Here is a 24,996-nt window from a genome sequence, read left to right as displayed (position 1 = left end):
GATTTCTAAAGAGCCCACGTTAAAAACATTTGAACTTTTCCAAGTCCAGCTAGGAAAACCTCAACTTTAACCCAAATGCTTATTTTTAGCCTATAATCGATGTGAAAAAGACATATTGGGTACTAGTGTTTAAACTATCGATGTATTCAACATACTAGCTCATTTCAGGTGAGTAATTTTCCGTTTCAATATGACAATAATGAGTTTTTTTCGTAAAAAGAGGACTTTTCGGAATTTCATATTTTATCCCATTTAACCTGATTTTTTTCAAATACTCTCCTATAAAACAAGCTTTTGTATTTTCAAAACACACTTACAATGTATGTAACATCTTAGCTTTCTAATGAGCAAAGGCAATGCATAATGTAACGTATTCCAGGCCATTTAGGCGAATGAATGGTACCCCTACATGCCGAGAATGTTATTGGAAATGGCTTACCTATTAAGTTTAACGGCATCTTCTACCAACTGTGGCAGACTTACATCCTTAGTTTCGGGCAAGAAGAAAGAAATAAAACCCGAGGAAACAGCAACAGCACCAAATATTATTAATGGCAGGGCAACACCAAATTGTGTATCAATTAACACACCCTAAAAAATAAAGGTTTTAAACATGTAAATCAGGAGACTTGCATAATCGTTTGGGTGTTACATGTAGTATGACAGTGCTACCACACGAGTTACACTTAAAAGGTATAATGATTTAATAAGTATCCCAACATTTCTTAGTTCTGACAAAGCTGTACTTTCAGTTGTTGTACATATTTATATTTGTTGTTTCCTTCTAAAGAAGCCCCGTGCAGGTCCGGGTGTCAAAATAATAGGCCTGCAGCAGCGCTAAGCTTGCCGTAAAAGGCGACTAAATAGTGCTCAGAAACCTAGCCGGGGGCTAGGCGCTCTGCCCACAGAGCAACTGGGATGTGTGCCCCAGGCGGTGGAATGGGGTACCCCTGGCATGTTACATGCTGGGGTTGTCAGGCTATAATACGGAAAATCTGACCGCAAACCATAGTGGTGCACCGTGTTGGGAAAGATGCCACGTTCCTCCCACGTTAAAGAACCCTGCTGTGGTATTCGATAGGAGTAGGAACTTTTGCGCTCAGCCACAGGAGGCTAAATTGCCCGACCTTACCCATCCCCCCTTTTTCTAGTGGCAATCAAAATTTGTCGACCCTATTATCCTTGTGACCTATCCTTTTTTTATCATTTCATGTTCATTTTATCATCCATTTCGTGTTCATTGTCTGAATATAGCTGAAATATTGCTGCTCGGACGTTAAACCCCAACAAACAAAACAAACAAACCTTCTAAAGAACCAACAGTCATGCGAACCGGACACTTAATTACAACGGACGACGTACAAAATATGTATTTTGGTAACTTAAAGGTATAACTAACCAATCTTTTGTTTCTTAACATCAGCACCAAAGATCCAGTACATGAATGTACCATGAATGTACCACAAAATAATATCCTTATTAATATCAAAACTAAATAAATCTATATATTATCTTTTGTTCCAAGGTTTACACAATAAACAAAAACACAATGTCCATGCAGGGGGTACAACACAAAATATACCCCACACGTCCAAGAGGCACAACAGACAATCAACATCTCACGTGCAGGAGGCAAAACATACAAATCAACTGCACCCGCCCATCAGACACATTACACCATCCACCGCTACCGTACAGAAGGCCCAACACAATTAAGCACACATGTAATTAAGGCATAACATACGATCATCCGCTTCGTGCAGGAGGCATAACACAATCAAACACACATGTAATGAAGGCATAACATACGATCATCCGCTTCGTGCAGGAGGCATAACACAATCAAACACACATGTAATGGAGGCATAACATACGATCAACCGCTTCGTGCAGGAGGCCTAACACAATCAAACACACATGTAATGGAGGCATAACATACGATCAACCGCTTCGTGCAGGAGGCATAACACAATCAAACACACATGTAATGAAGGCATAACATACGATCAACCGCTTCGTGCAGGAGGCATAACACAATCAAACACACATGTAATGGAGGCACAACATACGATCAACCGCTTCGTGCAGGAGGCATAACACAATCAAACACACATGTAATGGAGGCATAACATACGATCAACCGCTCGATCAAACAAACACATTCAGGAGGCACAACAAACACTCAAATTCACACGTCTATTAGGCATAACACAAAATAAACAACACTCGTGCAGGAGGCACAATTCACAATCAACCAAACACGTACGTCCAGGAGACACAACACACAATCAAACCATCAAGTCATGTAGGCACAACACACGATTAATTCCGCCTGTCTAGCAGGTTCATCACACAATCAACAACAACTGCACATGCGGCACAAGTCACAATCAGCCCCATCCGTCCAGTCAGGAGGCATAACACGCAATCAAATCCACCTATCTCGAAGGCACAACACACACTAAACCCCATCCGTCCGAGATGCACAACACACAGTATATGAATGGGAAAACCGACCATCCGATGCGGTATGAGGCAATGGGATACAAGGCAACAGAGCAATGTTTATTGGAATAGCGAATAAAGCATTGATTGATCTGTTTGTTGGGGTTTAACACCCGAGCAGCAATATCTCAGCTATATTCAGGCGATGCACATGTAACGGATGATAAAATGAACATGAAATGATGATAAAATTAAAAATGGGATGGGACACAAGGATAATGTGTTCGTCAAATTTTGGCTGCCACTGGAAATAGGGAGGTAGGTTTTCTGTATTATGGCATGACGACCCCTGCATGTAACATGCCAGGGGAACCCCTTTCCACCACCTGGGGCACACAACCCAGTTACTGTGTGGGTAGAGCGCGCGAGCGCCCAACCAAGGTTCTGGGCACTACTTAGTCGTGTTTTACGACAGGCTTAGCGCTACTGCGGGCCTATTCTTTTGACATCCGGAATTAAAATCATGAAGGCACATATTGCAATGACCACAGCTATGATTGATTTATTAATGCAATATATTAACTTAAATTTTATAAATTGAATTGGTAACCCAACAACTTTTCTATTGAGCTTTTGATGGTTTAGTATAATAAGAGGATATTACGCAATGGTATATGGAGCACTGGAACAGAGCAGTCTGGCTGTCTTAAACAACTGACCATGTACTACTTACCAAATCCCCTATATATGCAGACACCATGGACCCTATCCGACCAGCTGCACTACATATCCCCATTGCTGTAGTCCGTAACACCGTAGGGAAGTTCTCTGCAGACATCAGATAAGCGTTAAAAAATCCAACGGAGATGAAAAGTTTTCCAACCATAGCTAAACCAATGGTGATCCAGTGATAATCTAACAATCGAAGATGTCATTTCTTATTTGTAAGAGTAATCAAGGGAACTAAGGTTATAGCGGTAATCAAAAGAATGTAATCCAGGGTCAAAGACCAAACATGGAAAACAGACACACACAACAAAGAACATAAAGTAATCAAAATCATACATACAAAGTAACAAAAGTAAATGAGCAACTCAGACTCCACTAAAAACTGGGAGCATGGACCAGGTGCACCGGTAGGGTAAGCGTCGTCTAGAAACACCCGCCGAGTTGCTCATTAAAAGTCAAGTCCGGGGTAGACAAACGAGGAAAGGAAAACTATGACCCGTTGAATAAATCAGTTTTCATGGTGCTGATGGATACACCATAACGATCCACGAGTTCATGATGACGACCATAAAACTTCTGTAGTAATGACTTCAATCTTGTTGCAACATAACCCTATTCCAGAAGCCTATTTGTTAGAGTTCGAGCGCGATACAAAAAGTCTGCGTAGTTTCGGCAAGCTCTGGCATAACGTATGAGTTGTGATATGAACACTCCATACGCAGGTGCCGGAGGGATGTTGCCACAAATGAAAGGAAAGTTGACAATTCTGAATGAAAAGTCATCACGTTTGTCGTAAAGTTTGGTCAATAGTTTTCCCTTACCATCGATTTCTAAGTGTAGGTTAAGATATGAGGCTGACTTCACAATGTCTTTAGTATCGTTTATCTCATGTTTTTTGGGTAGATGCCATGTATCAAATCCCCGAAATTAGGATTGTTTAAAGATAATGCGTCATCTATATAGCGGAAAGTGATATTGAAGGATCTAGCCAAACGATATTCTTTCTTTCTGATCAGATCAGCTATAAAGTCAGCCTCATAAGAATAAAGGAATAGGTCAGCAAGTAAAGGAGCACAATTTGTTCCCATAGGAATGCCGACAGTTTGTTGAAAAACACGTCCACCACACTGGACAAATATGTTGTCAATTAAAAATTCCAGCATTTTGTAAACATCTTCCTCTGTATATTTGGAAGATGATTTGGAATTATTTCTTACAAAGTATGAGGAATCTCTACCAAGAACTATATATTTGTATCTAGGTGTACCATCTTTTTTGGAAAAAACAACGATGTATAATGTTTTTAAGTCGGGGTTTCAGCTGAGTATGGGGAATAGAAGTATACAGTGTTGTAAAATCTTAGGTTTTAATGATATTATATTAAAATAATAGTCTTGAATTAATTGTTTCCAAAAGATCTTTCGAATTTTTCAGGATCCACATCGAATTAATACCACTACGGGAGTGACAAGTGTTGTGGTAGGACTGCAGACCCTCTTTGACAGTTGTGAGTATAGAAGTGAAAAGTTTTGAAAGAGGTTTGGTGGTACATTTTGCACATCCAGCTATGAAACGTTGTTTATATAGATTCGTGTGGAGCTTAGGAATCCAGTACATAAATGGTAAATCACAATCATCGTCCTTGGTAGAGAGACCAAAAGAGGAGAGCACAGATTTATGGTTTTCTACAATCTCTTCTTTGGAGAGTGTGGTAGCAGTATAGGTCTTATCACTGCTATTATTTTCTACGTCTACTTCTGATAATAAACATTGGATGTAAAACGTTTTGCAGACATAACAATGTTGTTTTTGGCTGTAGACAATCGGGGTCTTTAAAAACTGATGTAGACTTGGCACTCATTGACCTACTTAAAACTTTCATTCGTTTCAAAATTAAAGACCTCACGGTATTTAACCACTCTAACATTCTAATCAATGTCTTCTCGTTTTGGGTTTATCCATTTTCTTGCATAGTCCTCGACGGCATCCATAAGAACTTTGAAGTTATGATTCCATTTTATGGAGCGTGGTTCACGGTACTTGGGACCTTTAGAAAGGATATTACGTAGAGATTCGTTTTCGGTTATGCTTAAATCTCCCGTAACGACGTGACCAGAAGGACCATATTTGAATGGAGAGATTTTGCAAGAACAGTTAGGTGGTTTAGCCTTGAAGTCCCAAATCTCGAGGTTCTGCAATAGCCTTTAATAATTGAAAATTTTGGATGCAATGGGTGAAGTATAGGAATATGGAATAATTGGTATGGATTTGTCTTTGAAATATGGGGGAATTTGTTGGTAACGTTTTTGTGATGGAGGATGTTAGCCAAATTAATTGCATTTATACATTTGTTGACAAACGATAATGGAAAGAATGATCGTTTTTCTTCGTCTTGACTTTTCACACAAACTGGTTTAAAGAGTCTGTGGAAACCAATATCCAAAATGATGGCACACAGTCTTTATAATGATGAGGTGCGGTCAGAAACAGGAGTGTCAAGACTCGTTTTGTAAAGGGAGTGTAGTAGAGTGAGAGGTATAGAATAAACTTTGGTTTTAATGTGATGAAGTCCAAGAGGTTTTTGTATGAAAGGAAGGAGACCATCTATGGAGACATCATGTAACTTAGGTGACGTATAGTGGCGATGGCCATGACTCCTTTCCCGTCTTGGATTTTTGTCAAATAAATTCATCACATTTACGCTATTCTTATATTGGTTTGAAAAGTTTCCTATACTTTTGATGTTGTTATTGCATCCGTAAGGTATTGCAGTACCTAGTCTGCATATCCAGTACTCCTCTCTTTCCCTACGATAGTTTTTACTTATAACGGGACTGTTCGTAGGATGGTAATTTTTTTTCTAAAATACGAACCTTCATGGAGAGGTTTGAATGATCTTGTTGATTAAAGTGTTGATAAACTGTCGGGAATTTGGTGGTGTTAATTCCCGAACGATGACTGCACATTCTTTTGTTTAATCGTTCTTGCGTTTCTCCGACATATACTAAACCACCTAAGTTGCATGCTAATCAATATATTAAGTTTGTTGATTTGCAACTTAAGTCATCGTGACTTCTTGTATGGAAGGTTTTGTTTGTAAGTGAACTGGAGAAGTAAGTGTCGGTTATAAGAATTTTGCATGTTTTGCAATTTTAATACCACATTTTGATATGGTACAATGTGGATCGTCATCAACAAGTGATTGGGTACTTTTAGTTGAATTGGTCGGGGCACTTTCCATACCAGATGGAACTGTGCTAAGATTCCCATCTGGGGACACCACATACTTACAAGGCAACAGAGTGTCCGGTCTGCTGTCAGGTTCGCACCTTTTTATACTGAGCGACGTCCGAGTCAGTTTTTCTTTCATTCCTCTTGTTAAAACCATTAATTTTAAACCAAAGTTATAGCGGTAATCAAAAGAACGTAATCCAGGCAAGGGACAAAGACCCAACATGGAAAACAAACATGCATAACAAAGAACATATAGTAACTAAAATCATACATACAAAGTAACAATCGCAAATGAGCAACTCGGACTCCACTAAAAACTGGGAGCATGGACCATGTGCACCGGAAGGGTAAATGTTGTTTTGTTGTTATTGTAAAGAACTGCCATGAATATGTTTTTACACAGGAATTGTATGGTTTTAACATAAAGTGTGATGCCTTAAACATAGACAATTAATTACAGCGAAATAAGTATACACATATCATTCATTTCTTTATGTCGTTGAGTGAATGATTCTAATCAAATTACACTGTACCTCTGCTCGCATAAAGTGATGTAAAGATGGTGCACAGACATGATAATCCGCAAATCCATATTGACACAGTAAAGGTCTTCTTTCGGCCGGTCCAGTTATTGAAGAAGAGACATATAAACATGGCAATAATTTCAGCAATGGTTGATATTAGGAAATTTAAATAAATATTTCCTCCCAAATTTCCAACTTTAAATGATATTCCATAATACGTCATGTTAACGGCAAACCTGTAAAACAAATCCAATACGTTAATATCCTCCAGAACTAAAGGAATAGTACTGAAAAATTAACATGTTCATGGACTCCATGCATCAACAAACTAAGATTTTCTACATTTTAAATTTTGATTTCTAAAAATTAAAAGATTTTTATCAGAAAACGAGAAGGATACGGCAAAACTGGTAAAGTTTAAACACCCCTATCAGTAAGCTCTGAATGACCCCGACAACAAAAGTAACAAAATCCACAGTATGAAAAGAAAACTAAACATTTAAATAACGATACAAAGACACATTAATGACCAACATCTACTGACCGTGGACAAGAGCTTGCAAGGTTGGGTAAAACTAGTTTTATTTTAACCAAGTGTTAAGTTGTGTTTTAAAAATATACAACAGATTTCAATAAACCTGAAAAAAAAACAAAAATGTATTTCATAAGGAGGTAGACCTACAGTGATGGACATAACTGTTTAAATCAGGGATATGTATGTGTCATACTCAATTTCATCAAAGCCGCAAGCTTTCATCTGTAACAGAATGAAATCAGTCCAAGTCAAGCACTTTGATGCTTACATCAGATTGATGTAAAATGATGAATACAAACGTTCCAATGTTTCTAAGAGTTGTGTCTTCAGTACTACCTATTTTGGAAGTGACTAAATTCAGAGTTATTTTTCGATATACTTTACTGAATTCACCGTATACCACATCATTATTATATCAATGTCTGCCTTTTAATATCAAGCAGATGCTGAACATCACTTTAGGATTAAGAAGGACAAAAACAACAAAAAATAAAAAAGAAATGTGGTAAATACTACAATTTGATGGAATTAGTGCGTTTCTTTCCTTATTTAGTATATACTAAGTATTACATTTATTAAAGAAATTCAGATTGTAGATTCAACTGAACCCAAGATATATAAATCAACATAAGAGCCGCCCAAGGAGTTAACGTAATGCTTACAGCGATAGAGTCGATTATTTTTCTTTTAGATGGTTACATGTGAAGTAACAATGTAATCACACAGATATTTGAAACATTCATGTGAACCCAAAGTTGTTATTTGAATGAACATTTTACAGACTGTCTAACATACAACTTCAGCTGATTGTACGTTAGCAATCAATACCGTATAAAGACAATACAGTCAAGAAAGTAGAAATTTATAATACAAAAAGAAACAGTGACATGTACTCAAAGTTTGAATTTTCTCATTTTGCATGAAAGGAAGATACCGAAGTAACGGATTGATTACACCCTATAATAAGAACCGTTTTGTTGTGGAAAAAAAATATATAATAATAGAAGCAAAACAACAGTATGACTCTTAATAAATGAAAAGGCATAAAAATGACACAAAACAACAGCTTGGTACTGATGCAGATACCTAAACATGCTAAATGGGTTACCGCTTATGATTTTCGTACTCCATGGAAACGACACTCTCAAAATGGATAGCTTTAGTACAGATAATTTAACTCAACCCTGATTTTTTAAAAATTTTTTAATGAAAACTTGCTTTTGTTTATAAATATTGAATGTTACGTTAATCTAAATGTGTTATTTTTCCAATAGTTTGTCTTCGTGTACACTTGCAACAGGTGCAGTACATAAATGGTACTGAATAATTTAAAATACACAAACTATTAAGTACTTTTCTGTTTAAATATCAGGCAAAATGTGTATACATTGTGACACTTGAAAGAAACGACGAAAAGAGATTTAAATGCATTACCCCATTATTTATACCTGATATCCTCAAGAAATAACCAGTAAAGTCTTTGTAAAATTTGCCGTTTTATGATATTGATTGGTCAAATTTTGTTGATGTGCACTATAGACAAATGGTGGGGGGAATTTCCTTCCACTTTTTTTCTCATTTAAGCATATTTATGTCATAGATGCTTCATGATAAATTTGAATTACTTTTCAGTTGGTTTCTAGATTTATTGAATATATTTGAGGCATAAAAGACAAAGTTAAGGAAAATGATAAGCCACTCCTTGCCTGATTCTTACACAGAAAACATGTGTGAATTAGATTATTCACGCATACTCACCAATTGAAACAGAGGATGACACCACGAACGAGTAATATTTTTGATCGAAATATCTGTTTCATTGCTGTACAAAATGCTGCATCCTCTGATTTGACGACCTTTATATCAATTTTATCTTCGCTAGAGACAATATCATTTTTCTTCGCAATTTTTTGAAACACCGCCATCGCCTCTTTGGTTTTATTTTTAGCCATCAGCCATCTTGGGGATTCTACAATGAAGCTAGGAGAGCACGTAATTATATAGATGGGAATCAAACATATTGCTCTGTAGATATAAATTACTTGAACGTAAATTTTTTTGTTGAAAATGTTTTTATTATGTTCAGTCTCTAGTTAAAGCCATCATTTTAGTTATAACAATCACAGATAATACAATGTGTATTTTAGAAAAAACACAGTTAAATAAAATTTCAAAAATTTTATTTGGATATTTTTTACACTATTTTCATACACGTATCACCATCTTTGTATTTGGTTAAAAAAACTGATAATCTTCTCAATAATTTTAAATCAGTTGTTTAAAGTACAAAAAGGTCATATGTGATAATGTAATTAAAAATAATTTCTTTTAATAAACTTTTTATGAGAGCAATTTCCGCTCAATTTTTCTCTTGTTTAGATTGTTTCATGTCATATCTGAATTGTTTCACAGTATGAAATATGCAAGTATAAAAAAATCTGTATTCGACTTAGAACACAACTGTTGAATCTTGTGTACATGTCTACTGCAAGTGTATAAGATGAAGAGTATCATCTCTATATGTTAGTAAAATTTGACTTACAAAAGAACCAAATGTCCTAGCCCAACTGGTACTGAAGATACCATCCCAAGCTCTCTCCAGTCTCTAAAGATATATGCTAACAACAAAAGAACCAGTTCACCAATGCAGAAAGACAAATAGAGTCCAAAGTTCACAATCAATCTCTTTGATGGCTCTATAAGCTCCGTTGCTGCAATTTGGGAAAAATTACAAGCGCTATATTCGCTATAAAAGCCTTAATTGTATGCTGTTTTTATGAGCAACTCGACGGGTGTTTCTAACTGATGAAAGTTGGTCACTTTATATTAACACTTAAAGTTTGTTTACGTTCTACTGTAGAAACGTACGGGAACATTTCCAACAGAATGTTTACACTATAACAGGTCAAAACTTATTTCACGACATACAGCAGATCCAATTAAATGATAACAGAAATTGTTATCAGGACGTAATAAATGTCTTTGAGCAGTTAATTTATAATCTATATATACGATGAGTCACTTCATGCTTGACTTTTACACAGACCAATACTTTAAACACAATGATGCAGGGACTAGTTTATGATTATTTAATACAGATATATAAATAAACGATTGTGACCTATATATCATGTATCGCAATAAAAGAAAATCAGCTTAATTTGAACAATGCCTTAATAAATATATTTATACATCACACGAAGTTCCAATTGGAACATCAGTTGCTTTTCTTTGAATTGGAAAAAGGTAGAATAACGTCTAAATAAAAAGCGGACACGAATTACAGTAAAAAAACTGTTCCTGTCACTTAATCTTTCTATTCTGCGTGACGTAATATAGAACTGAACGTCCACGATTAACATTGGAAGCCGTGTAACGTACTATATAATGAAAGTTAGCAAAAATCTTAATTTCAAAATTTACATTGAATTTCAAATTATATAGAGCTCATCGTGATCATTACCCCATAATCACTCGATCGCGGTTCAATTTCCAACGTTCGGCTCTCACGACCCAATCGCTCATCATTCAAAAAAGTAATTAAGGGAAAACAGATTGTGGCGGAAATCAAAAGAATGTAATTAAGGGACGAAGACCAGACATGGAAAACAGCCATACACAACAAAGACAAAGAAATCACTAAAGAAAGTTTCATTGTTTATATTCTGTCGTAGTTCAGTAATTAAATTTTATTTGTATATAATTAACTAAGTACATTGTATATAATTACAGGTCTGTGATTCTGTTGCAAGTTTAAAAACGGTAACCGAAAACTTTCATAAAATGATAAAAAGTTCAAATTTGATTTTTTAATAAAAGTATTTTAAGATAACGTTGGGATCTCAAATCATTCTATAAAATGTTAAAATTGACACTTATAGCATTAAATGGGTAACATATAAAATGCTTAATTTACCCATATAACTATCATGTGGGTGACTGTGACACATTTATTTCTTTCACAATTCTTTAGAAATGTCATGTTCCTCCAAAATGTATGAGTGCAAGCATTTCTGATTTCCGAAATGGTGTAAAATTATTTACTAAAATGTTAAATTTTTCAATACAACTATCATGCTATAAAAGTGCCATATTCTTGCAAAATGTAGCAGTGTGAACACTTTTAAGTTTCATAAAGGTCTATCTTTGTATAAAATGTTTTAAATTGTCAATATTTGCAATATGTATCATACTGGTGACTGCGATAAATAAATTTCAGTCACTAAGTCTGGGGCGTAGCGCCTGGTACGACAGGCAATATTTTTTTTGGCACCGCATGCCATAAATAAAAGTCTTGTCAAAAATAATAATATAAAAAAAAACATAGCAAGGCCCCCTCTGACAGATCCCGACAAAGTGTGTCGCGAGAGGTTAGGAGTGATTGCAACTGTAGTAATTTACTAAAAAATAGTTAACTTTTTCAATACTTTATTCCCGTTTACGCTTACATGTTCAAAAGTTAACTCAGCTTTAGGTACTTTGCCTTGTCTCAGGTTAATGTGTTCAATATTTTATCTTTGTTGTAGCTAACTAGTTCAGTACTTCATCATGAGTATAGACAACGTATTCCATGCTTCTTCCTGTTTATAGCTAATGTGGTCATCACTGCGTCATTTCTAGCAAATGTGCTCATACTTAATCTTGCTTTAGTAAATGTGCTCAATATTATTGATGATTTTTTTTGCTAACGTGCTCGATACTTGTTCGGTCATGTTTTAATATTACATGTTCAATAATTTAGCATATTTTCATTCAAAATTGTCAACTTTCCTTTCATCTGTGGCAAAATCCCTTCGGCTCCTGCGTATGGAGTGTTCATATCACAACTCATACGTTATGCCTGAGCTTGCCGAAGCTACGCAGACTTTTTGCATCGCGCTAGAACTCTAACAAATAGGCTTCTGGAACAGGGTTATGTTGCTACAAGATTGAAGTCATCACTACAGAAGTTTTATGGTCGTCATCATGAACTCGTGGATCGTTATGATGTACCCATCAGCATCATGAAAACTGACTTATTCAATGGGTCATAGTTTACCTTTCATCGTTTGTCTACCCTGGACTTGACTTTTTATGAGCAACTCGGTGGGTGTTTCTAGAAAAAGCAGAGGACGCTTACCCTAACGGTGCAGCTGGTCCATGCTCCCAGTTTTTAGTGGAGTCCGAGTTGCTCATTTACTTTTGTTACTTTGTATGTATGATTTTAGTTACTTTATAATCATGATCGAGAGGTTTAAAACTTTTCACTTTATTTAAAAAAAATAAATGATAATGAGCGTCAAAAATGTGTTTCCAATGAAGGGTGAAACTGTTTTGAATTTGTATAGATGAACGATCGCAGCTATAGTTGCAAAAATTGTCCAGGTACTGTATGTGTATACCTATTGTTATGATCTCCAGAACATGAACATATGACGTCAAATCGGTATAATACAGGCTACACTTACCAAGAATATAATTGGAAGTATATAGTGTCACACCAAACCAACCATTCCCCAGCATCAACAGGCCACTCAGTACAACATTGTATGACCACGACCTTATAAGATTGCAAAGAAACATCAGGAACAATGACATGCTTAAAACTGGACGTCTTCCAACTCTGAAACAAGAACATTTAGACATTTTTGTTAACGCAAAAATGTAATTCATAAAAAAAATTAAAAAGTTATCTGTTGTACCAAAATCCATTATCAACTCATTCGTTGTGCCAAAGCTTGCCAAAACTAAGCGGACATTTTGTTGTGCTGTGCCAGACTTCTTACTGTTGGACTTTAAGTACAGAGTTATGTTGCCGCCACAACGAAAGCTTCATGATTGTCATCATGAACTTGATCGTTTTTGTGTTTCCATCTGCACCGCGAGAACTGATTTGTTCACCTTGTCATAGTTTTCCTTTCGTTATCCAACGACGTGACATTTTATGAACAACAGATGACGTTGTTTAATTGAGGCCGAATGCTCATCTACATTTGATTCTTTGTACGTGTTACTTTGGTTATTTAATTAATGTTAATTTATGTTACTTGCTGTGTATACTTTCGATGTGTAGATATTGTAATTGGATTGTTTTCTTTTGATTACCTTTTGAATTTTGGTTTTCTTGATTTCCCCTTTAATTGATGGAAAATCATGACTGACGTTATTAAATAAAACCAATTCACATACATTGGTATAAACATACTTTCGTGCTGTAAGGAAACCCAGAATTTGTCGATAATATATCGATCATTTCATAAAATAATAAAAAATGCGTCATAATGATACATGTAGCATGATCAAATTTTTGATATTCAAAGATTTGAAAGATTTCAATATACATGTATGACTCCTTTTGACTGACCAATGCTACTAGTGGCAACATAAGCTAGTCGACCTTTAATACCTGGCCTATCTTATCGAAAATCCAACACTAAAGAGAAAAAAATAAACATACGTGTCACAAAGTAGGCCGTAGGTCAGACTTCCAAAGAAGACTCCAAGATAATGGCACAGCAACATGTGACTTCTAACGAACTTGTTGTCGCATACCATATCAAACTATAACAAAAAATAACATACGGTAGGTTTGATATACTAACAGATATTAAAACTGTGTAGAAACAATTTCATGAACTGTTAAAGAGGAATTCCGATAACAGACAATCAATAAAGAAAAGAAATGTATAAAATGTAAGCATATGGCGGACACAGGACATACTTATCTTTCCATAGTATCTAAACTAAAAAAACAGGATGTTTAAGTGTAAATGCTTTAGGTTCGTTTTTCCCTGAGGTGTCTCTTTCTTGTTTGTATTCAGTTCAGTTTCATTTGAAGATATATTTAATTATTTTGTTTGCAATGTGTAAGTGGATTGTCTAGGTTTTTACTTTCCATATTTTGTCCATGTCTTGATTTTCATATATTTGAATGGTCATTCTGTTTTGATGTTTTTTTTTATATGTCTCAAGATTTTATAGAAAAGAATTGTAAAATAGACGTGAAGTGGTAAAGGATATTTTAAAAAAAGCAGGTCTTAATGCATAGAAGTGAAATTAATGGAAATTATGTATACACGTACTTCAATTACATTAGCATGTTTTAAATCATATATTCATAAGGATACATAGTACAGTATTCCTGCTACAGATCTTAAATGGTATAATCTTCCCATACAATATTCCATCCCCCATTCCTATTCCCCACTGATAATTTCCAATTCAACATAAAAAAAAACCCTCCCCCACAGAAATACCTTTATCAAATATTTAAAGTGTCCAATTATAAATTTTATATCTTTTAATTTTTCAAAATTTCGACTGATATTTTTAAATGAAATAAATATTTTTTTCCATACCAACAAATACCAAAAACTTATTTCCTCTCTGTAAATCTCTGTCATATAGGAATTAGTTAAATTACCTCTGGGTCCTTCCAATATATTGTATAGAAATCTTACTGATTGTCTTACTGATTGATTTTTGCCAGTCCTCACTCTTTCATAAATAAATATACGATAATCCAATGCATATAGAACAGAAGAACAATTTGCATTTAGTTTGCTACGACCTAGTATCGTAATGTTATATTATGTGGTGTTAACAATTTTTTTTTCTATCAGATGTTATCGGTTTTCGTTGAAACAGCTTATTCATATTTTTTGAAATATATTTTGAAATCAATTCTCATATCATCGCGGGGTCGAATGAAATTCTTATGCCTTTTTTGTTTCATTTCAAATGGTCTGAAACAACTAAAACGTGGTCACTCTTTAATTCGTTACCGTTGATAAGAGACTTGAAGAAAGTTCACTTGTATCATAGACCCATTTAGTACAGGCTCGTATGGTCCCATTTGTTGTGACAAAACACTCGCTGACATTTGTTGTGCTACTGAAATTTGTGTCACCATAGAAATCATCGGATCTATCTGGGTTCTGACATCTGCAATACAGATTGCTAAAAATAGCAAGTGAACAAAATACTTTCACTGATTGAGGAAATCACGAAGGAACAAGAATGCTTTTAATTATCACACTATTTCATTAAAATGTATTGCTTAGAATTGTCTATACAATCAAGGTTGTCTTTTATGTTTCTACATATTTTCTCTGCCTTGTCTTTGTCCCTGAATTACATTCTTTTGATTTCCGCTAGAATTTCTATTCCCTTGTTAATCAGTTTCGTCATTTCTTGTATAAAGCTGTTTGCTAAAAATAACCTTATGCGTTTTAGCAAAAACTTGCCAGTATAAATTTGACATAAAATCATGTTATTTTCGCGCTGAGGACCCTACGTAAAATTGGAAACAGATAACTAAAATAAAACTTCCATTCATTCACGTGAAAAAAAAATTATAGTAAACATACAATAATGACATATTCTGGGAATCTTATTGACATGATTGGTAGACCATTTGAAGTCCTCACTTATATATGTACATGTGTATAATGTTGTTATAGAGTAGAACAATATTATATAATTGAATGTAATAAATTCAAACTGACAGGGAAAACAAATTGACAAAAGATATACAACACACAAACTGCAATGCTTTATAATACATAAAACCTAAGGCATAAAAATGGAATCACTAAATTGATTTTTGGGTTTTTTTCTTTACTTTTAATATTTTTAATGTCTTTATTTTTATTTCAATTGTGCTAAAATCATCTTTATTTGCAGCGAAAATTTTTAATATAAGAAAAAGTAACATTATGCACTTTAAGGCAAGAAAATGCGTTTATTACATGAAGCAAGTGCATAATATGCATAAAATCCTAAATACTAAATGTGTTTTCGTCTCCGTGTTTATTGTGTGAGTAATACTACTGGCTTCCTACATGTCATAAATCGTCTTAATAAGTCTTATTGCAGAAAGGTATTGTCAAGCTATTGCTTTATAAACATCAAAATGATTAACTATAAGCATTTGGACGAAAAGTATTCTGATGCAATTTCAGGTTAATATTTTAGAAAAAATAAGCTTTCCTTTCGAAAAATTCTACTTGAATATGTTTAATATACTGCAGGAATTTACATTACTTACATGTTTCTAAAAACCAATATCCTATGTGCTCTTTCCCGATGAACACGATTGAGAGTAGTATTTCAAGAAAAGGTATCCAATGATCTCAGGACATTGTTACATTACCTCTGGATCCTTTCCATTAATTGAATAGAACTTTGGTTAATACTTCAAATTCGTATCTTCCTGATTGATTTTTGCCGGTCTTTACTCTTGTGTCAAAATCATAAATATACGATCAATCCAGTGCATAAATCTCTAACATATATTTTACGATCAACGGTTCTCGATCTTTATCCATCAAAATGAATTATCTAATTTAATTACGTCTAACACATTCCAAGAGAATTGAATCCATGTTTTTGCTGATCTGATCCGAAAGAAAAAATATCGTTTGGCTAGATCCTTTAATCTCAGATTTCGCTATGTAGATGATGCATTTTCTTTAAACAATCCTAATTTCGGGGATTTGGTACATCGCATCTACCCCAACGAACTTGAGATAAAGGATACTACAGACACTGTGAAGTCAGCCTTACATCTTGACCTACACTTAGAAATCGATGGTAATGGAAAACTATTGACCACACTTTACGACAAACGTGATGACTTTTCATTCAAAATTGTCAACTTTCCTTTCATCGGTGGCAACATCCCTTCAGCACCTGCGTATGGAGTGTTCATATCACAACTCATACGTTATACTAGAGCTTGCCGAAACTACGCAGACTTTTTGTATCGCGCTAGAACTCTAACAAATAGCATCCCAGAACAGGGTTATAATGCTACAAGATTGAAGTCATCACTACAGGTTTTATGGTCGTCATCATGAACTCGTGGATCGTTATGGTATATTCATCTGCACCATGAAAACTGATTTATTCAACAGGTCATAGTTTTCCTTTCCTGGTTTGTCTACCCTAGACTTGACTTTTTATGAGCAACTCGGCGGGTGTTTCTAGAAAAGCAGAGGACGCTTACCCTACCGGTGCAGCTGGTCCATGCTCCCAGTTTTTAGTGGAGTCCGAGTTGCTCATTTGCAGTTGTTACTTTGTATGTTTGATTTTAATTACTTTATGTTCTTTGTTGTGTATGTCTGTTTTCCATGTCGGATCTTTGTTCCTGGATTGCATTCTTTTGATTACCGCTATAACCGTTGTTCCTTTGATTACTCTTCCAATACTTATAGAGAGATTTGATATTGTTAATACTTCAATGAGACGACAACACCACCGGGATAAAAATGTCACCTCATGGCCACCAATTGGTCCCCATTGAATGACAAAGAAGCCCTCATCCTACGGGGATATCTGTATTAATGTACCTCCATGTTTCGTATTGTAAACCATTAAATCAACCCACACATACATAAGAAGGAATTATAAAAAACATACATATGGGATCTCTCTAAAACTGAACAACAACATATTGCATTGATCTTTTTAACAATTATCAATCTTATTTAATCTCTAACCTTCACGATTTTGAATAAATTATTTGTCCGACCTATCTGCACGATTTTTGATGGAGGAACTCTCGTTCATTGAAATCCGAGTAATAGGATTTTTGTCCGACGATTGAACAACAATTTATAAGACTGTTGTCTGAGTAGACATATTAAATTGATGACAAACCTGTATGATTGCTCTCCGACTATATTCAATAATGTTTAAAAGTCTTACCTTGAGGATCAGTGTCCGACGATCTCTCAAATGCCAAATCTTATTTGCATGGTTGGTGTCCAATGTTATGTCATGTGTCAAATCTTCCTGGGATGATTTTTTGTGTCACAAAGTCTTACCTGAAAGCTTGGTGTCCGGTTATAAATACAACAATGCTTGTAGTTATTGCATCTAAAAAGGGCGGAACCATTAATATTACTAAAAGTCGTTTCTGAAATTTTCCGAATCCTCCAAGCTTTTTTACTACGGCATCAAAATCCATCTTGAGTATATTAAAAATGAATAATTGAGTTGTAATGTTTGATTTTGCCCGATTCTTACAAGAACTTACACTCAAATAGTAAAGAAGCTAATGTTATGGTTATCGGATTTCTTAATTGCACACGTTTCATATATTAAATTTGGTGACTAGTGAACGCATTGTACTCATTGAGTATGCATATTAAAGTCGGAAAAAATCAACCAAGAACGAGTTTTGTTCACATTATAGTTAAAAAATTATGTTATTTTTCTGTTGACATGACAATTTTGATGTAACAGTCGGGACTTGGTAAGAATGGTAACGATATACAACATGTTTAATTACCTATACTTCACACCTGTTCCGCCATTTTATGACAAAGTACATCTAATGACAAAATCAATCAAATAATTAGTTTTTCGTACTAGCGATCTTAAACCAGTTCTGAAGGGGTCGTTTGATGGTTGGTATTGTATGACAAATTTTCGGTGTTGTCGATTTCTTTGTAAGGCACCTCACAGAACCAACTAACACATGCATTCAATTCATTCTTAAAAAATTGATGAATCCGTCACCATTTCAAATTTGAACGATTTCTATGACCAATATGTATCAAATAGTTTCCTTTACAAGGCTTCCCGACAGTTTATCAACACTTTAATCAACAAGATCATTCAATCCTCTCCATGAAGTTCGTATTTTAGAAAAAAATTACCATCCTACGAGCAGTCCCGTTCTAAGTAAAAACTAAGGGAAAGAGAGGAGTACTGGATACGCAGACTGGGTACTGCAATACCTTACGGATGCAATGACAAAATCAAAAGTATAGGAAACCTTTCAACCCAATATAACAATAACATAAATGTGATAAATTTATTTGACAAAAATCCAAGACGGGAAAGGAGTCATGGCCATCGCCACTATACGTCACCTAAGTTACATGATGTCTCCATAGATGGTCTCCTTACTTTCATACAAAAACCTATTGGACTTCATCACAATAGAACCAAACTTTATTCTATACCTCTCACTTTACTACACTCCCTTTACAAAACAAGCCTTGATACTCCTGTTTCTGACCCCATCTCATCATTTACAGACTTGTTGCCATCATTTTGGATATTGGTTTCCCAGATTTATTAAACCAGTTTGTGTGAAAGTGAAAAGTCAAGATGAAGAAAAACGATCATTTCTTCCACTACCGTTTGTCAACAAAGGTATAGATGCAATTAATTTGGCTAACATTATCCATCACAAAAACGTTACTAACAAAATTCCCCCATATTTCAAAGACAAATCCATACCAATTATTTCATATTCCTATACTTCACCCATTGCATCCAAAATTTTCAATTATAAAAGGCTATTGTAGGACCTCGAGATTGAGAACTTCAAGGCTAAAACACCTGACTGTTCTAGCAAAAATTCTCCATTCAAATATGGTCCTTCTGGTCACGTCGTTACAGGAGATTTAACTCCATAAATTGGAATTATAACTTTAAAGTTCTTATGGATGCCGTCGAGGTCTGTGCAAGAAAATGGATAAAACGAGAACAAGAAGACATTGCTTCTCTGTCAGAGTTGTTAAAGGCCGTGAGGTCTTTAAATTTGAAACGAATGAGAGTTTTAAATAGGTCAATGAGTGTCAAGGCTACACCGGTTTTCAAAGACCCCGATGTAGCAAAAACATTGTCTACTATACATGACAAATATGTATTCTTATCAGCAGACAAAGCCCAAAACATCATTGTTTTTGTCTGAAAAACGTTTTATATCCAATGTTTATTATCAGAGGTAGACGTAGGAAATAATAGCACACACTCCAAAGAAGAGATTGTGGAAAACCATAAATCTGTGCTATCCTCTTTTGGTCTCTCTACCAAGGACTATGATTGTGATTTACCGTCTATGTACTGGATTCCTAAACTCCACAAGAATCCATACAAACAACGTTTCATAGCTGGATCTGCAAAATGTACCACCAAACCTCTTTCCAAACTTTTAACTTCTATACTCACAACTGTCAAAGAGGGTCTACAGTCCTACCACAACACTTGTTACTCCCGTAGTGGTATTAATTCAACGTGGATCCTGAAAAATTCGAAAGATCTTTTGGGAACAATTAGTTCAGGACTATTAGAGAATATAGAATATTAGAATATAATAGCATTAAAACCTATGATTTTTCAACACTATGTACTTCTATTCCCCATACTCAGTTAAAATCCCCACTTAAAAACAACATTCATCGTTGTTTTTCAAAAACGATGGTACACCTAGATACAAATATATAGTTCTTGGTAGAAATTCCTCATACTTCGTAAGAAATAATTCCAAATCATCTCCCAAATATACAGAGAAAGATGTTTACAAAATGCTGGAATTTTTTATGACAACATATTTGTCCAGTGTGGTGGACGTGTTTTTCAACAAACGGTCGGCATTCCAATGGGGACAAATTGTGCTCCTTTGCTTGCTTACTTTTTCCTTCACTCTTATGAGGCTGACTTTATAGCTGATCTGATCCAAAAGAAAGAATATCGTTTAGCTAGATCCTTTAATCTCAGTTTCCGCTATAAAGATGACGTATTATCTTTAAACAATCCTAATTTCGGGGATTTGATACATCGCATCTACCCAAAAGAACTTGAGATAAAGGATACTACAGGCACTGTGAAGTCAGTCTCATATCTTGACCTACACTTAGAAATCGATGGTAAGGGAAAACTATTGACCAAACTTTACGACAAACGTGATGACTTTTCATTCAAAATTCCCATAATATTCCTATCTTCTTAAAACCTACTAATTTTAATTGCGGGGAGGGGCACTTATATGGGAGGGAGATCTGGCAAGGGTTTTTCTTCATATTTTTGTGTATAAAATGGTATACTACTATAACAGCAACTCCCGACAATTAAATAATGAAATAATCAAATAATCTAAAACCGTCAAAAAACAAAACACCTACTTTGACCCCAACTTGTATACTAAAATGTTCTTTATCAAAATCTGATTTTTTCCCATTCATTTGTTTGTTTTCGTTTTAATCAAAGACTTGCAAGAATATAGAGCAATAATATGTGCACTCCCTTGATTTATTCTAGTATAAATGTATATGTATTTTCCTAAACGTAATCATGCTTTGTAATGTCACTTTCGAAAACTATAAAAAATACTGTACCATTAATTAATGTTCAATTTTGAAAAAAAAAGTTTTAATGTTTTTTTGTATGTATAACACCAAATGAAAGATCCTGGATTTAGAAAGCGCATTTACACACACACACGAAATGTGGTTTTACTTCTTGCATACTTATAGGTAGAACAGTACTTTTTCAAATAGCGCCAAGCTTGTCGTAAAAGGCGACTAAATAGTGCTCAAGAACCTAGCCGGGGACAAGGCGCTCTGCCCACAGAGTAACTGAGATGTGTGCCCCAGGTGGTGGAATGAGATATCCCTGGCGTGTTACATGCTGGGGTTGTCAGGCTTTAATATGGAAAACCTGACCGCAAACCATAGTGGTGCACCGTGTTGTGAAAGATGCCACGTTCCTCACACGTTAAAAAAACGTGCTGTGGTATTCGATAGGAGTAGAAACCTTTGTGCTCCCCACAGGAGGCTAAATTGCCCGACCGTACCCATCCCTCCCTTTTTCTTGTAGCGATCAAAATTTGTCAACCTCATTATCCTTGTGTCCCATCCCTTTTTTCATTTCATCATCATCATTTCATGTTCATTTTATCATCCATTTCATGTTCATCGACTGAATATACCTGAAATATTGCTGCTCGATCGTTAAACCCCAACAATCAATCAATCAACCGTTTCTCACTATTGTAGGTTGGCCTTTCGTGTACCCCTACTCAGGTAAATACTTCCGGACACTGTGATTGGACATATTGTGCTGATACCAACAATGTTTTATTAATTCCAGGCTCTAACATTATTATACTTTTAAAAAATTGCATTTTATTTTTTGAAAACCATTTTATATAAATCCTATGAATTTTTAAAATTTATGTGCCATTCGCAGAAGAAGGGGGAACTTTGACCCCAAACATCATCTGCTTAAAATACAAAAGAATCGAGACGGTTTTGCTATGACTCTGATCGCAATTTTAGTTAGAGAAATGAAAATATTACTGAAAAAAATCAGTTTATAGTTCCGTCGTTGTTTTAAAGGTGTGAATTTTTCAAAAGTTTCACTATTGTCGCCTATGGGAAATAAACAGTACCCTTCTACCTATAAAGACATACTCAATATGTAGGGTATATAACCTATAAACGTGTGAGAATTGTTTTTGTCTGATCACTCGTTCCGCTGTGCTTCACACGTCAAAAGGATTTAAGAAATAAATCACTGAAATTCCATTTTATCATTGTACACTTTAAGCTGGCTATGTCAGTTGAAATGGTCGTCAGTGAAACTTTGCTTTGTATTTTTTTTTAAAGAAGTAAAGCGCGAATGAAGTAGAACGTTGTTAGATATAGCAATGGTCGTTTGCATTATAAGGTCACAGTATTCGCATATGGACAGGTACACTGTTCCATTCATTAACAATTGTTTATTATAGTTTTTTTCTAAAACATAATGTTTAATATCTATATTAAATATAAATATAAATTTGATGTTCATTCACGCTACTGAAAGGAATGAAAACAGCTGATACACATCGGAATGATACGTGTGTTTGTTTACATGACTAAATTGGACAGTAATTTACAAACACATAAATATTATGACGGGTTTTTTGCTGGTTGGTAGAGTATTTTATAATGTTTCCGTGAGAGTGTAGGGGAAAGCTCACGGCGTCACAATATGGACTGGTACCTGTTAATTCTAGGCAGCTGTTAATCCTAAAATAAGAATACGTTAGTGTAGTTGGTACCAGACTTTATTTTTAAATTCATAAATATATGTGAAATTTAATAGTAATTAGTTGAAAAAATTTATATTTAATTATTAAATCAAAAATATCATAATTTATAGATATAAGATAGAAATTCAATAATACTATAAAGTAAATCAAGTATTTAAATTAACAATTTTTTTTTCTCAAAATAAAATATTTTAATACAAAATTGATAACAAAAATAATACTTTACCTAAAATAACAATACGTTAGTGTAGTTGGTACCAGACGCCCGAAACGGCCAACGTCGCCCATTATATAGGGGCTTGATGTTGAACCTGCCGTTCGATTCGTCCAGTAAGACCAACCCACTGTTCATATATAATGAGCAGCACATAATAAAGAGACATCTATAAACAATCAGAGTTCAATAAAAGAAAAGTTTCTTTAAATTTCGCATATATCTAATCTTCGTTTGAAACGTAAATATAAACATTTGCCAAAATACAAAACAGTTAACCCAATTAATTAGTTTTTAAATTCCGAAACAAGTAATTTTAAATCATCTTTATTAATCAATTCCCTTATGCAAGCCCTAATTCTTTAAGTACAAAGATATTAATAAAACTATGGCACAGTTACGCTTAACTCGGTCACTGACTTATCTAGGTCGTAATTGTCGTCATTGTTTTTTGTTTTTTTTTTTTTTGTTTATCAAAATTGCATCAGGCAACTTATCAATTCTGAATGAAGAGTGATTAGACCTGTCTCTTAAGTTTTCAAAACCTATTCCCAATATCAAAAGCACAAAGGTATTAATTTAGCTGGAGATATCATTAATGCCATCATTTGAATTCTGAAATAACTTTTATCTGAATCTATTTCGAAAGAATGACTAGTGGGATTAATCAAATAATGAAATTGCTCGATCTTGTTTTTCTGACCTAGTAAAAAATAATATTTTTTGTTAAGTACACGAAAGCCGAAATATGTATCACAATATAAGCCACGCCCAATAATACGCCTAATAAGTCGCGTGCTGCTCATTTGGCAATTGAAAATCAATCACAGTTATGGTCTCAAAGCCTGTTCAGGACGTCATTTTAGAATTGTTCACAGTCGCGGAAGAGATCTAAGATCTTTAATAAATACTCATGCAAGAACCTATTAGTCTTGAACGACTTTTCGGATATCTCACGTTGCCCCTTACCTGGGTTAGGGGTATATCTGGCTGTTAATAGATACCTAACGGGTGTTGGTGGCGGAACCCAGCTTTTAAAACAACTGGCTACGGAGGTACATCACATGTATCGTTCACATGCATAATTAATTAGCGCGCTGGGGTTTGTATGTAGTGCATTCTTGTATATGTACCGAAGAGTATGATTGCCATTATATTACCGTTGACCTAATCCCAGACCCGACGTGTCCTACACTTCATTGGTCTGAGAGTAGGTCGACCGATGATCGTGATTAGGATATGCTTTCCTTTCGTTTACATATAGCTTATCAACTGAGACATGTAGCTAGTTAAGAAATATATGTATCTAAGGGCATGCTTTATTTCTATGATTGTGGCTGAAGTTTGAATGATTATACAAATAGTTTCGACTTGGAGATTTTCATGTTCGACTTGAAAATTTATAAACACGGAAAGGCCACCTAGTAGTTTGTAGTTCAATTGTGCAGTATGATGAATGTGTTGTGAATTCATATAGGTGTTTCATGTAAACCATCATCAA

At 34.8% G+C, this 24,996-nt stretch overlaps 1 protein-coding gene across 1 annotated transcript; it reads right to left on the bottom strand.

Annotated features, from left to right (window-relative positions):
- Positions 1–264: 264 nt before the first annotated feature.
- On the bottom strand, positions 265–18,418 carry LOC148613215 (organic cation transporter protein-like). The gene is made up of 9 exons (XM_088586272.1): positions 18,276–18,418; positions 15,231–15,390; positions 13,904–14,007; positions 12,915–13,069; positions 10,010–10,178; positions 9,226–9,447; positions 6,942–7,168; positions 3,179–3,360; positions 265–591 (listed from the first exon to the last, which is right to left on the bottom strand). Exons 1-9 carry the CDS (start codon positions 18,416–18,418, stop codon positions 436–438), a joined length of 1,518 nt encoding a protein of 505 aa, XP_088442398.1. The 3' UTR covers positions 265–435.
- Positions 18,419–24,996: the final 6,578 nt, after the last annotated feature.

This window comes from Perna viridis, chromosome 6 (assembly GCF_037379345.1).
Source record: "Perna viridis isolate PV_CMFRI_1.1 ecotype Kerala chromosome 6, ASM3737934v1, whole genome shotgun sequence".
Classification (NCBI taxonomy): domain Eukaryota; kingdom Metazoa; phylum Mollusca; class Bivalvia; order Mytilida; family Mytilidae; genus Perna; species Perna viridis.
The sequence above is the reverse complement of the archived record's forward strand: the minus strand, read 5'-3'. Positions and strand labels throughout refer to the sequence as shown.